The sequence below is a fragment of the Eumetopias jubatus genome, unplaced genomic scaffold (assembly GCF_037043125.1).
Source record: "Eumetopias jubatus isolate StellerSeaLion01/CBP00866 unplaced genomic scaffold, mEumJub1_p1.0 scaffold_7, whole genome shotgun sequence".
NCBI classification, from domain to species: Eukaryota; Metazoa; Chordata; class Mammalia; order Carnivora; family Otariidae; genus Eumetopias; species Eumetopias jubatus.
The window spans coordinates 107,441,833-107,455,188 of record NW_028274813.1 but is presented as its reverse complement, the minus strand read 5'-3'; the positions used below and the strand labels follow the sequence as shown (position 1 = coordinate 107,455,188).

Genomic DNA, 13,356 nt, shown 5'->3' with positions numbered 1-13,356 from the left:
GCATTTCTGCTGCTCTCCACTACACCTCCAGGACAAATAAGGATGAGTTGTCAAGTTAAATATAAGCAGTCAAGTGACTGAATTATAATTTACTCTGTGCTCAATTTAAATTAGTGTGAGGCTATTAAAATATACAGTATAAATACGGCAATTCATCACAAGCTGTCATGGATGACTTCATTTATTTGCTGGAGTGGCATACACTCCACTAAAGGGAAGGAGAGCAAAATCACAGGTCAAATTAAGCCTCTATTCTGTTTTAATTCGCTTATTTAATCTGTGGCGACATAATTGTCTTTTACAGTATGTACAACTCAGAAAGGAAATTTGGGAGGATTACAGTCAGTATACAAATGATTAATCAAATGGTCCATTTAAATGCTAGTTTAAAAGCAGCAGAAACCCAAAACAGTCAAAGAATGATAATCAGCACATGCTATATACAAGCTAAGAAATTTCCTCTTAGGTGACTTTCCCAATTAGAAAATAAAAAATATTAGGAAATCTGTTAGGCTGTACTTTGAAAGATTTTTATAGAATACATTTATGATACAAAAAGGGTTCTGTTTGCCAAGATGGCTAACATTATTTTTATTTGTTTTCTGCTCTACTTGTTTGCAACTACCTTGCCTACTACCTCCACCCCCGTCCCCTAATAAAGTGAGTTAGAAACACATTTCATGAATTACAGTCATTATCAAATGGTTATCTTTGGTTAGCATTTTTCAAAATGTTCTCTTGAAGGTAGAAATTTTTCTAAATTCACTGGTATAAAATAAAAATCCAAGATATTTCTATTCTTCCCCAAATTCAACTTGCTTTTTAAAATATCTGGTGATGTTTTCCCACCTTTGAAGTTTGAAAGGGGAAACACTACAATATTCTTTTATTAATCTAAAAAAGTAAGAACATTTAGAAGTACAAAAAAATAGAAGTATTTTGAGTAGGAAGAGAAAAGTAATGGATTTTCAAGGACTCTCATCTAATTACTCCCATAGACATTCAAAGTGTTGGTCCAACTGACCACTTGGCTTGGAAAATTAAATTTCCCTCATCATTCTATGCAGGCATCAGAGCCCTGCAGGTGATTCTGTTTAGACAAGGACTGTGATTTGCTGCTCTTCGCAATCCCTCTGTGACATGAGGTAGCCCCGTTTCACAGCTGAGGTCACGGAGAGGTTCAAGTGACATGCTTCAAGTCACACAAAAGTCAGGAGAGGGTCAGGAAAAGATCAAATGCACTTCTAACTCTTAACCTTTCATTTCACCCTTTAATAAAAAAAAAAAAAAAAAAAGCTAAGAACTACTCTGGGTGAGAGCAATGGTCCATACAAAGAACACTATGGTTTATTTTGTATGTGAGCTGAACCTACTTTCAAGATGGTGCTTCAAAAGATGAATGAATGAAGAACAAACGAAAGAACCAAATTTATTTATTTAGTCATTCAACAAATGATGTGTTGAACATCTAGTTATTACATGCAATCCTCTAAGCCCAAATGCAAGGTTCTGCATGATTCAATGAGTAAGACAAGAAGATAAATAAGATCTGTTCTCTACTTACAAAGAGATTTGAATGTAAGGACAGAAATGCACATGTATATTAATAGCAAAATACAAGGCAGTATGTGATAACAGCCGTAAGAAACACATACAGAGAATTCTAGAGAGGTTCAAAGGAGAAAGTGAGTGAGTGATAGATAGACCATATGTGACAGGATTTATCTACGTTAGTTCAATAGAGGAGTGGGCTTTGGAGCTGACCCTTGAAGGGTGTTAAGAATTTTGATAGGTAGAGACATGGGTGAAGGCATTCTAATTAGAGAAAAATACATGAATCAAAGTTTTGAAGTGTGAAAGTACCTGGGTTCAGATAAAGCAAAGAGTTCAACTTAAAAGAAGCATGGCATTCAGACACATAAGATAATGCTATAAAAAGTAGGCTGATGACATACTGTGCAAGATCTTGAGTTTCATCCCATAGAGTTTTAAGTTTAGTTGGGAGTAATATAGAGCCTTTGAAGACTTTTAAAAGGGAAGATATGTGACCAGAACTATGCTTTAGGAAGCCAAATCTAAGGACAGTAAGCAGCAATATAGTACACAGGTTGAGAGCATGAACTTGGGGCAAGACTTTCCTGACTTCAAATCCTAGTTTTATTAGTTATGAGACCTTCAGCAAGCTATTTATTAATTAATTCATAATTAAATGAGGAGAGGGTACGCTTATTAGCACAGTATAAATGATCAATAAATGGCAACTTCCGTTTCTGAGAGAACACTTTAAACTCTGTTCAAAGTCTGACAAGAGACAAAACAAGCATCTGGACTGGAGAGGTGACGAGAAAGGAATAGATCCAAAATAAAACCAAACCAAACCCAGAAAAATTAACAGGTGTCCGGACGTTGACAACAGTTAAAACAGGATAATGATCCTTGAGAGATGGAAAACAAATAAGAGGAGCCTTATGATTTGTCTAGCTTACTGACTAGAGAGTGTGCAGGCTCCTGGACAGGGTGGGAATTCCAGGCAAAGCTCAGCCATCTCCCTATGTTGAGGAGATGGAACTGGGGGCCTGAGGAAGCCAAGGCAGCTAGAGCTCCCTGGCAGAAGACCAAAGGGAGAGGGCTCTGGGGGTCTGCCAAGGGGCCCCTGGAGTCTTTAGTTGATTAATGATCAATCGGTACCTGGATGTCAGGAGACTATCTGAGGGCAAGGGAAGAACCACCAGAAAGGACTAGAGGAAGCAATCTCCAGACCTCACAACAGGCAGAAAGAGTTTGTGTTCCCACAAGGGAAGGTGGAAAACCTCCTAACTGTCAGAGCACTGGTAGAATATACAGAAGACCGTTGCCTTAACTGAGTGGGGTAAATTAGCTCTCAACTAACCACTGGGTTGGTCCCATCTAATAAAGCTTAAAAGCAAGTCTTGAAAGGATCAAACTGTTTCAAAGTCACTAAATAGCATCTCAGAATAAGCTCAAGAATATTTATGCAAAAAAATCTAGTGTCTATGACGCATGACTACCATCTAATCAAAAATGATAAGATTTTTTAAAAATAAGAAAATACTGGGCACCCAGGTGGCTCAGTAGGTTAAGCGGCTGACTTCTAATTTCGGCTCAGGTCATGATCTCAGGGTCCTGGGATCGAACCCTATGTCTGGTTCTGCACTCAGTATAGAGTCTGCTTCAGGATTCTCTTTCTCCCTCTGCCCCTCCCCCAACTTGCTCACTCTCTTTCTCTCTAAAATAAAAATAAATCTTTAAAAAAAATAAGAAAATATAACCCAAAATGAGGAGAAAAAGCAATCAGTCAAAACTGACTCCAAATGACACATGATGGAATTAATAAACAAAATCATTAATTCAGTTAATTATATTCCACATATTCCATAACTACATTACACACATTCAGGAAGATAGAAGGAAAATTGAGCGGGTTAAGTAAAGACATGGAAGATGTAAAAAAGATCCATATAAACTTTTAGGCATAAAAAGTTCAGCGTCTGAAATGAAAAATACAATGGACAAGATTAATAGATTACACAACGCAGATGAAAACTTGAGTATCTGACAACAGAAACTACCCAAAAATGAACCATTAGAGAGAAAAAAAGACTAAAGTAAACAACAGAGCATCATTCTGCTGCAGGGCAACTTCAAGTAACCTAATACATATGCAATTTAAGTTCCGAAGTTGGGGGAGGAGGGATAATGGCTAAAATTTTCCCAAATTTGGATGAAAGCTAAAAATCCACAGAGCCAAGAATCTCAACAAATCCTAAGTGTATTAATCAAGAAGAAAATTACATAAAAGCTCATTATCATCAAACTGCATAAGACTAGTGATAAAAAAAAAATCCTAAAAGCAGCCAGAGAAGTCAGTTCTAATGTGTAAAATAATAAAGATTTAAAATGACAGTAAGCTTTTCATTGGAAAGAACACAAACCAGAAGACTGTGAAACAAAATCTTTCAAATGGTGAAAGAAAAAGAGTGATCAAGCTAGAATTCTCTATCTGGTGAAAACATCTTCCAAAAATGAAAGATCAAATATACATTTTTCAGACATGCAAAAGGCAAAAGAATTCATTACCAGTAGGCTCATGCACTATAGGAAATGTAAAAGAAGAAAGTCCTTCAGACTAAAGAAAAGATGGTACCAGATGAAAGTCTCGATCTACACAATTGAATGAAGAGCACTGGAGTTGGTAAAAACAAGAGTAAATATGAAAGAAATCTTATTGTACTTTTGAAATGTCTTTAAAAGACAAATAATTGTCTAAATAAAAAATAATAACAATGCATTCTGGGGTTCATAACATATGAGAAACTAAAATGTATGATAAAAACAAACAAGTTGAGGATGAAGGAAATGAAAAGTATACTATCACAAAGTTCTCATACTGTAGATAGTGGTACAATATTACTTGAAGGTAGACTATGATAAATTAAAGATATATACCTGATAAATTAAATATTTATATTTTTATATAAAGATAAATTAAAGATATATATAAAGATACATAACTCTGAAGCAACCACTCAAGAAAAAGGACATACAGACAGAATATAAAATAAAGAGCAAGATGACAGAACTGAATCCAGCCACAGCAATCACATGAAATGTTAATGGTCTAAATGCCCCAATTAAAAAGCAGAAATTATTAGAATGGATTAAAATACCAGACCCAACTGTATTCTGGCTACAAGAAATTTATCTCAAATAAAAAGACACAACAGGTTAAAAGTAAAAGGCTATATCATGTTAACATAAGCTGCAGTAGCTGTCTATATTAATATCAGACAATGTAGATTTCAGAGCAAATATTACCATGGCTAAAGAAGGGTCACTTTTGTAATGAAACAATAAAGGTGCCAATTCATCAAGAAGACATAATAATCCTAAATACATCTAATAGATCTTCAAAAAACATGAAGAAAAAAATGATAGAACTGCAAGGAAAAAACATAGACAAACCCACAATTATTGCTGAAGATTTCAACACCCATCTTTCAATAGGTGACAGAACAAGCAGATAAAAAACAGTAAATATACAGAAATTTTGAACAATGTCAGTCAACTCGATCTAATTGACACTCAAACAACACCCTATACAACATTTTTTTCATTTGCACAGGAAACACCAAAATAATTAATGTTCTGGGCCATAAAACAAATCTGAATACATTTAAAATAATTCCAATTATACAAAGTATGTTCTCTGACCACAACAGACTTAAATTAGAAATCAATAATGAAAAGATATCTGGAAAATCTCCAAATATTTGGAAACTAAATAACATACTTTAAGATCTTTATTTTTATTTTTTTAAAGATTTTATTTATTTATTTGACAGAGAGAGAGAGAGAGAGAACAAGCAGGGGGAGCAGAAGAGGGAGAAGGCGGCTCCCCGCTGAGCAGGGAGCCCGATACGGGACTCGATCCCAGAAACCTGGGATCATGACCTGAGCTGAAGGCAGATGCTTAACCAATCTGAGCCACCCACGCGCCCCACTTTAAGATTTAATTAAAAAAAACAACTGCCTGTTTTGAAGAAATGTGCCATTTCTTTCTCTCAGAGCATGACTATTAAATAAGTTACATGGTTTTTGCCTTGGCTGCTAAGAAGCTCAGGGCTAAACAAGATATTTATTTTTATTTTTTTAAGATTTATTCATTCATTTAGAGAGAGAAAGAGCACGAGCAGGAGGGGCAGAGGGAGAGGGAGAGAGAATCTCAAGCAGACTCCGTGTGGAGCGTGGAGCCTGATGCAGGGCTTGATCTCAAGACCCTGAGATCATGACATGAGCCAAAACCAAGAGTCAGATGCTTAACCAACTGAGCCACCTAGGCACCCCTAATTGTATCTACTCTTAAATCATTCATTCATTTAACTCAGATGAAGTTTAAACACAACAATCATACCTACTCTTAAATCACTCATTCAACTCAGTTTAAGCATCTAGTATGTTTTACAAATTTTACAGAATCTGGGGATATAAAGTGATTATAGTACAGTCCTCACTCTAAAGCTCAGTTTTATGGTCAGGTCGTAGTACAAAGTATATTTGTAAACACCTACTGTTTTCATTTATTCAAAGTCTCTACTTTAACAGCTCTTTTTAAAATGTGTCCTTTCTTTAAAATTGCTTTTAATCATTTCTAGAAATAGCTGGTAGCAACTTGCCATACCCAACTAAATAATCATGCACAAGAATTTTAATATTAGCCTAGGTTAAACATAATTCAAAATGTATGAAATTATGAGAAATTATAATGCACTTGGAAGGCCAAATAGTTAAGTTTTTTAGATTACTTATAGGCGTGCTCCCTTCTCTTCAAGTGAATAACCTGCAGTTGACTTTCTTTAAATCTATTAGCAGCAACAATATAAGAGTTATGATATCTAAAGGAACAAATAATAGATAGGAAAGCAGTGCTTGAGGTGGTGAAGGTACCCTCTGAGAGAGGAGGGGCTGAATATCACAACAGGACCATAGCTTCCATAACCTACCATCCAAAACTTAAACCATTTTATCTCCTCTTTCACGATACCTGTGACTCAAGCTAACAGGGGAAGAGAAAGTAGTGAGCAACAAGAACTTCATGAACTTCATAAAATTTATCCAGCACTTACCTTTACAGCTAATATTTTCCCACTCGGGACATGATATGCTCTACGGGAAGAAAAAAATAACAAAATCACCTGAGATACTAAACGACCTACAGAATGGTTAAGGACATAAATGTGAATCTGAACATATCTGCAGTGATGGGATATATGATACTTTCAAAGAACACTGATAACATTAGTAGTTCATACCTCTCTTGAGCTTCATGGTTTAGACAGTGATTCTTTATACTTTACCTTAATAACCCTCTGAGGTAATGCTGGTCCTATTATTGTCCTCTTACAGATGGAGAGCGCTGGTGTACAGAGAAGCTAAGCAGCTTTTCCAATGGCACCAAGTCAGTAAGTGGCAGAACTAGACCTCAAACCCAGACCTCTTCTGACTCCAGACCCTTACAACTGACCAGCACTGTGTGTGGGGAGGAATCTTCTATAAGTCTTCTGCTAAGCACTGTATAGAGCCATATAAATTGGGAGGTTTTCCTTTTGTTTACTTCAATTATAGAACAGATAAATTATACCCCTACATTTCATCAAAATAATATCAAAACATGTGGAATTAGCTATGGCTTAAGATATTAATTCATATAAGACATCAGACTTATCAGGCTCAAATATGTGGTTCACCTTTTCCTAAAGCTGGCATCTCTCAACAGTAAAAAAGCTTTAGAAAAGAGACAAGCTCAAATGATGAGATACAGTGAAATAACTACAGTTTAAATCAAGGATTACAAATACATTCTTTTATGAAAAAGAATAAGAGAACAAGGTTTGCAGAAATAAGATACCATTACTTCTCATTAAGACCTTTTGTGTTTAAATGACATGTGGCCTTCCACACACGTTCTACAAGGCCTATACATTCTGACCATTATCCAGGGACAATCTGTCTCATATAAAAATGTCTAAACAAACCACACAAAATAAACAAGCACTGCTACTGCAAGTCTATAAAAGTATAGACTTGCACATCAGCCAAAATCAGAGTGTTCTTCCTCTCACCCAGCTGTGTTAAGATGTGACTGGATAGGGAAGATGAGGCGGAATGAAAGTTAGCTTCTTGGGAATTCACTGACTTTACCTGCCAAGTTGCAAAATACATTTACCAGGCTCCCAATGATGACCTGGCAATGATTCAGTAGGAAAAACTGCCCATTTCTTAAGATAAAAACAAAACACATATTCTTCTATTATCAAAACGAAAACATCACTCTCTGTTGTTTTGGCAGAAATATCTGTGTAGTTGCTCTGACAAATTTTTTAACAGCTTTGTTGAGGTGCAATTATATATGTAAAATTCACTCATTTTAAGTATGCAATTCAATAATTTTTTAGCAAATTTACAGTTTTTGCAATCATTGACAAGTTTTTTAAGTGACTGACTTATAGAAATGGTTTAGTTATTAAGAACCTGCAAGTATTTTTCACATATAAAATGTTATAAATTCAGGTAAGACTAGAAAAAAACATATATGTATACATGTATGTACATATCTATAAATATTAGTGTTATAAGAAATTTGTTCTGCTTTTCCTATTTGAATAGACAAAGGTCAAGTCAACTATGAAAGGTAAACTTAGCCTTTAACAATTAATTGTAAAGAAATTCAAGTATATGACATTTAAAGAAAGGCAAGATTATAAAAATTCAGTGGCAACTGTTCATTTTACTGAAGTTTTTTTAATCTGTAAGATGTCTAAAGACTTTCTTTAAATATCAACCTCCCTGGTACATATAAATACTATTACAGTTATAAAACTTAAATTTAAAAAATTTTTACACTTTATATAAAGTGGTATACATTTTATAAGTGGAACCCCTATATTATACTGGTTTTAGAACAAATTACCATTTAATTTACTATGTATGTTAATATCACACTTTTACTATGTGAAACTACATTTCAGGTCATGATATGATTCATGATATATCTGAACTCATATAATATAATGACTAACACTATTTTTCTCACTGCCTGACAGAATTGTTAGACTAAGATAATCTGAAATGTAATTTGAAGAAAATTAATAACCTTATTCTATGTAAATATAGTTAATATAATACGTAAGATTTAATGATGTATTATTTTTCCCCTGTACACCATAAATTCTTCCAATTTCAACTTTTAAAAATTCTGTATATTAGAATTCCTAACCAAGGACTGAAATATGAAGATAAAACAGTTGAATGCATACACAAGGATTCAAAATTTGCAAAAAGAATAGTGGTTGTTATTTTGGACAACAAGCAACACCTGGACGTTTGAGATCAACAGCAGTGATAAGGAGATGACTAGAAGACAGTCTAACGCGTATACCATACTGGACAGTTTCACAACTTAATAAGCTTGTCAATAAAGCTTTTCCAAAAGAAAGGTCTCCTATTTCCAAGTGAATCAAAAGGGAGAGGCTTAATGATTTAATTATGATGCACGCTAATTCATCCGTGGAAGTTTGGGTTCGATTTCGAGCAATAAAGATGCTGTGAGGTTTGGTTTACAGCACAATGACAGTACCAGCTTAACATTTAATCATCAAGGAGAAGTGGATGACAAAGGCAAGGCCAGGCATGAGTCAAATGTGTCCCTTAACTTTGCAAATGGCATCCTACCTGGAGAAAAGGAATTTGTTTACTTTCAACGGATACTGCATCTCAATTGTCTTGATCTTCCCCAACACATTAACTATAAAGTGATTAATGAAGTTTGAATGGAGGCTCTGGTTACACCAAAAGACAACTATACACCTCTGCATTGTCTTAATTAACAGCTAACACTTCAAATTAGTTTATTGTTGCCACGGTAATTACCTGTTCCAATCAGTGCATGAAGGAAGCATTTTTACGTGATATTTTTAGTGCTGAGCCCTTGAGTGTTCTGCTTTGTTTGTGACCAGCACAGACCTTCTGGGAATAGTCCCAGCCTTTAAAATTGGGCACACAACATATACACTTTAGGATGGTGTGAACCAGTAGCCTGGTATAAATTTTTTGAGTACTTAAAATAACAAGGAGATGAGTAGAAGAGAGGAACACTTACTACCCATACTTCCTTAAATTATTTTTTATTTGGAACAATAGGCTTTAGATGACTGGACAAAAAGTTGGTATCAACCTTTAATTTTTGTACAGAATCAGGTAATTTATTGAGCTCGTCGGTCATACAGAAAATTGTCTTAGTCTAATCCCTTCTTTTTACATTGGAAATACCCAAAGGCCAGGCTTAAAAAACTTATCCAAACTTACAGTCAATGACAAGGCCAAGACTGTAACTGTGGCACAATACATACATTTTAGGACCTTAAGGGAATATATGGTGATGTTTAAGTTTTCTTAACTGCATTCCAGGGCAGGGAAACTCGTAATTCAAAATGTACAAGGGTGCTACCTATTTCCATCAGGCTAAGGACCATCACATCTGAATCTTTCCAGGCAAAGAAGCATTCTGCAAGCACTGCTATCTATCACAGGAGGTACAAGAGCAAAGGGTGTGGGCTCTTAAGTCATTGACCGGGTTCTGATCCCAGCTCTGCCACCGCTTCTTTTTTTTAAGTTTTTATTTAAATTCCAGTTAGTTAACATACAGGGTAATATTAGTTTCAAGCATACAATACAGTGATTCAGCATTTCCAAACAACACCCAGTGCTCATCACGAGTGCACTCCTTAATCGCCATCATCTATTTAACCCACCCCCTTATCCACCTCCCCTCTGATAACTTATTAGTTTCTTCTCTACAGTTAAGAGTCTGTTTCTTGGTTTGCCTCTCTTCCCCCCCACTTTTGTTCATTTCTTTTGTTTCTTAAATTCCACATATGAGTGAAATCATAAGGTATCTGTCTTCCTCTAACTGACTTATTTTCTTAGCATAATACTCTCTAGCTCCGGGGCACCTGGGTGGCTCAGTCAGTTAAGCATCTGCCTTCGGCTCAGGTCATGATCCCAGGGTCCTGGGATCGAGCCCCACATCGGGCTCCCTGCTCAGTGGGAAGCATGCTTCTCCCTCTCCCACTCCCTCTGCTTGTGTTCCCTCTCTCACTGTGTCTCTCTCTGTCAAATAAATACATAAAATCTTAAAAAAAAATACTCTCTAGCTCCATCCATGTTGTTGCAAATGGCAAGATTTCATTCTTCTTTATGGCTGAGTAATATTCCATTATGTATATATACATCTTCTTTATGCATTTGTTAATCAATGGATGCTTGGGCTGTTTCCATATCTTAGCTACTATAAATAATGATGCTATAAACATCAGGTACAGGTATCCCTTTGGATTACTATTTTTGTATTCTTTGGGTAGGTACCTAGTAGTGTGATTGCTAGATTGTAGGGTAGTTCTGTTTTTAACTTTTCGAGGAACCTCCATACTGTCTCCCATAGTGGCTACACCAGTTTGCATTCCCACCAACAGTGCAAGAGGGCTCCTTTTTCTCTACATCCTTGCCAAAACTTGTTTCTTGTATTGATTTTAGCCATTCCAACAGGTGTGAGGTGATTTCTCATCGTGGTTTTGATTCGCATTTCCCTGACAGTGAGTGATGTTGAGCTTTTTACATGTCTCTTGGCCATCTGGATGTCTTCTTTGGAAAAATGTTCATGTCTTCTGTCCATTTTTAAACTGGATCATTTGTTTTTGGGATGTTCAGTTGTTTAAGTTCTTTATATATTTTGGATACTAACCCTTTATCGGATATGTCATTTGCAAATATCTTTTCCCATACCACAGGTTGCCTTTTAGTTTTTGTTGATTGTTTCCTTCACTGTACAGAAGCTTTTAATTTTGATGTAGTCCCAATACTTTTTGTTTTTGTTTCCCTTGCCACAGGAGACAGATCTAGAAAAATATCGCTACAGCCAATGTCAGAAAAATTACTGCCTGTGCTCTCTTCAAGGATCTTATTAGGTCCTTAATCCATTTTGAGTTTATTTTTGTGTATGGTTAAAGAGAATGGTCCAGTTTCATTCTTTTGCATGTTCCAACTCTACTACTTCTTAATATGAACCTGAATTGTTAGAAAACCTCACTGTGTCTCAAGTTTGGAAAGGGGTATCAGTCCTTATGCTATAGAGCTGTGAGGATTCAATGAGATAACGTAGGTATAGCACTGAGGGCAGGGCCTGGCACACAGTAAGCATGCATAAAATGTCAGGATCCTCGGAAGTTTTCAGGGTAGCTAGGTGGTTTACAAGTAAAACCTGCTGAAACTGACTGAAAGAGTTCTCTCTATGCTTTAAGAGTCAGGCTGTGCACTCTACAAATGAAAGCTAATAAAGCTTTAATAATGAAGATAAAACTTTAATAATGAAGATTGGCAAAAGGCTGCACTGCATCATTTTCAATTAAGAAATGCAAGTTGTATTATTTCATGATAAACCAACTTGTTGAAGACAAAGAATCAGTCATCTGAAATGCTATGGCTCTACCAAGATTCAAGGTCTAGATTTCTTACTGTTTTTAGCTCTTGCCCACTACCAAAACTTACAGACAGGTGTGGTAAGTGCCACATTTGGTGTTCATCTCAGCAGAAACACCACCTGACAATCACTGTTGCTAAATGAGAAGCCTAATTTTCATTCTCCCTGGGTTAACAGGAAAGCTATTATTAATTACTATTAATATAAGCTACCCTTTAAAAAAATCTATATACCTTCTTTCAACATACACCCTCATAGATTATAATAAATTATAAAATTATAATTAAAATTTGAGGCCTCTACTAGTCTTCAGACTTCAGTATCACTATCCTAGCACACTGCAGAAAAATTGTTTATATCTATCTTCTATACTGGGTAGCAAACACTACCATGTCTTAATCATCTTTGTTTTTTTTTTTTAAGATTTTATTTATTTATTTGACAGAGAGAGAGACACAGCGAGAGAGAGAACACAAGCAGGGGGAGTGGGAAAGGAGAAGCAGGCTTCCCGCCGAGCAGGGAGCATGATGTGGGACTCGATCCCAGGATCCTGGGATCATGACCTGAGCTGAAGGCAGACGCCTAATGACTGAGCCACCCAAGTGCCCATTAATCATCTTTGTATTCTTTACACTTTGCACAAGTCCTAGCATGGTAGGTGCTCCATACTTAATAAATGTCCAACAAATGAATACTACTTCTGGGTAAAAAGAAAATCTATCACTTGGATAGAGTTTTACAAAGAAACTCTACATGCATTTAATTAACTGATCTTATATCTTATGAGTAGAAATTATTTTTCCCCAGCTTTGAGATATCATTTGACATGGAACACAAGTAGAAGTTATTATCATCATCCCCACTTTATGGGTGGATTTCCAACTGCTGAATCAAAAGTCCTTATAAAGATACCATGAGCTGGCCCTTGGTTACTTACTGATCTCTGCTTCTGCCAGTCTCCCTTATCTACAGTACTCACTCTGCTCCTCCAAACATCCTTCTGCCTCAGGCCCTTTGCACCTACTCCTCAGGCCTGGAATACTCTTCCTTCAAAATCCATTTGGTTTGTTCCGTCACTTCCTTCAGGTCCAAAGTTACTTCTTTGACTATCCTACATAAAACAGCTCATTCTCTCTTTACTCTTCATAGAATTTATCAACACCTAACACAGTTTATTAATTTATTATCTGTCTGCTACCATTAGAAAGCAAGCTCCATGAAAACAGGCACTTTTGGTTTTTTATTCACTACTTACCTCCAGTGCCTAAAACCGTGCTAGGCACATTTTATAAATATTTGTTGAT

General features: G+C 35.9%; 1 protein-coding gene across 5 annotated transcripts in view; it reads right to left on the bottom strand.

Annotated features, from left to right (window-relative positions):
* MAP2K5 (mitogen-activated protein kinase kinase 5) overlaps positions 1-13,356 on the bottom strand; it is a 252,618-nt gene that overhangs the window by 164,483 nt on the left and 74,779 nt on the right. For all 5 annotated transcript variants that reach the window (XM_028100051.2, XM_028100050.2, XM_028100053.2 and 2 more), the window contains one exon: positions 6,645-6,684. In XM_028100051.2, coding sequence (XP_027955852.1) covers positions 6,645-6,684 — 40 coding nt within the window. The remainder of the gene's footprint in view (positions 1-6,644; positions 6,685-13,356) is intronic.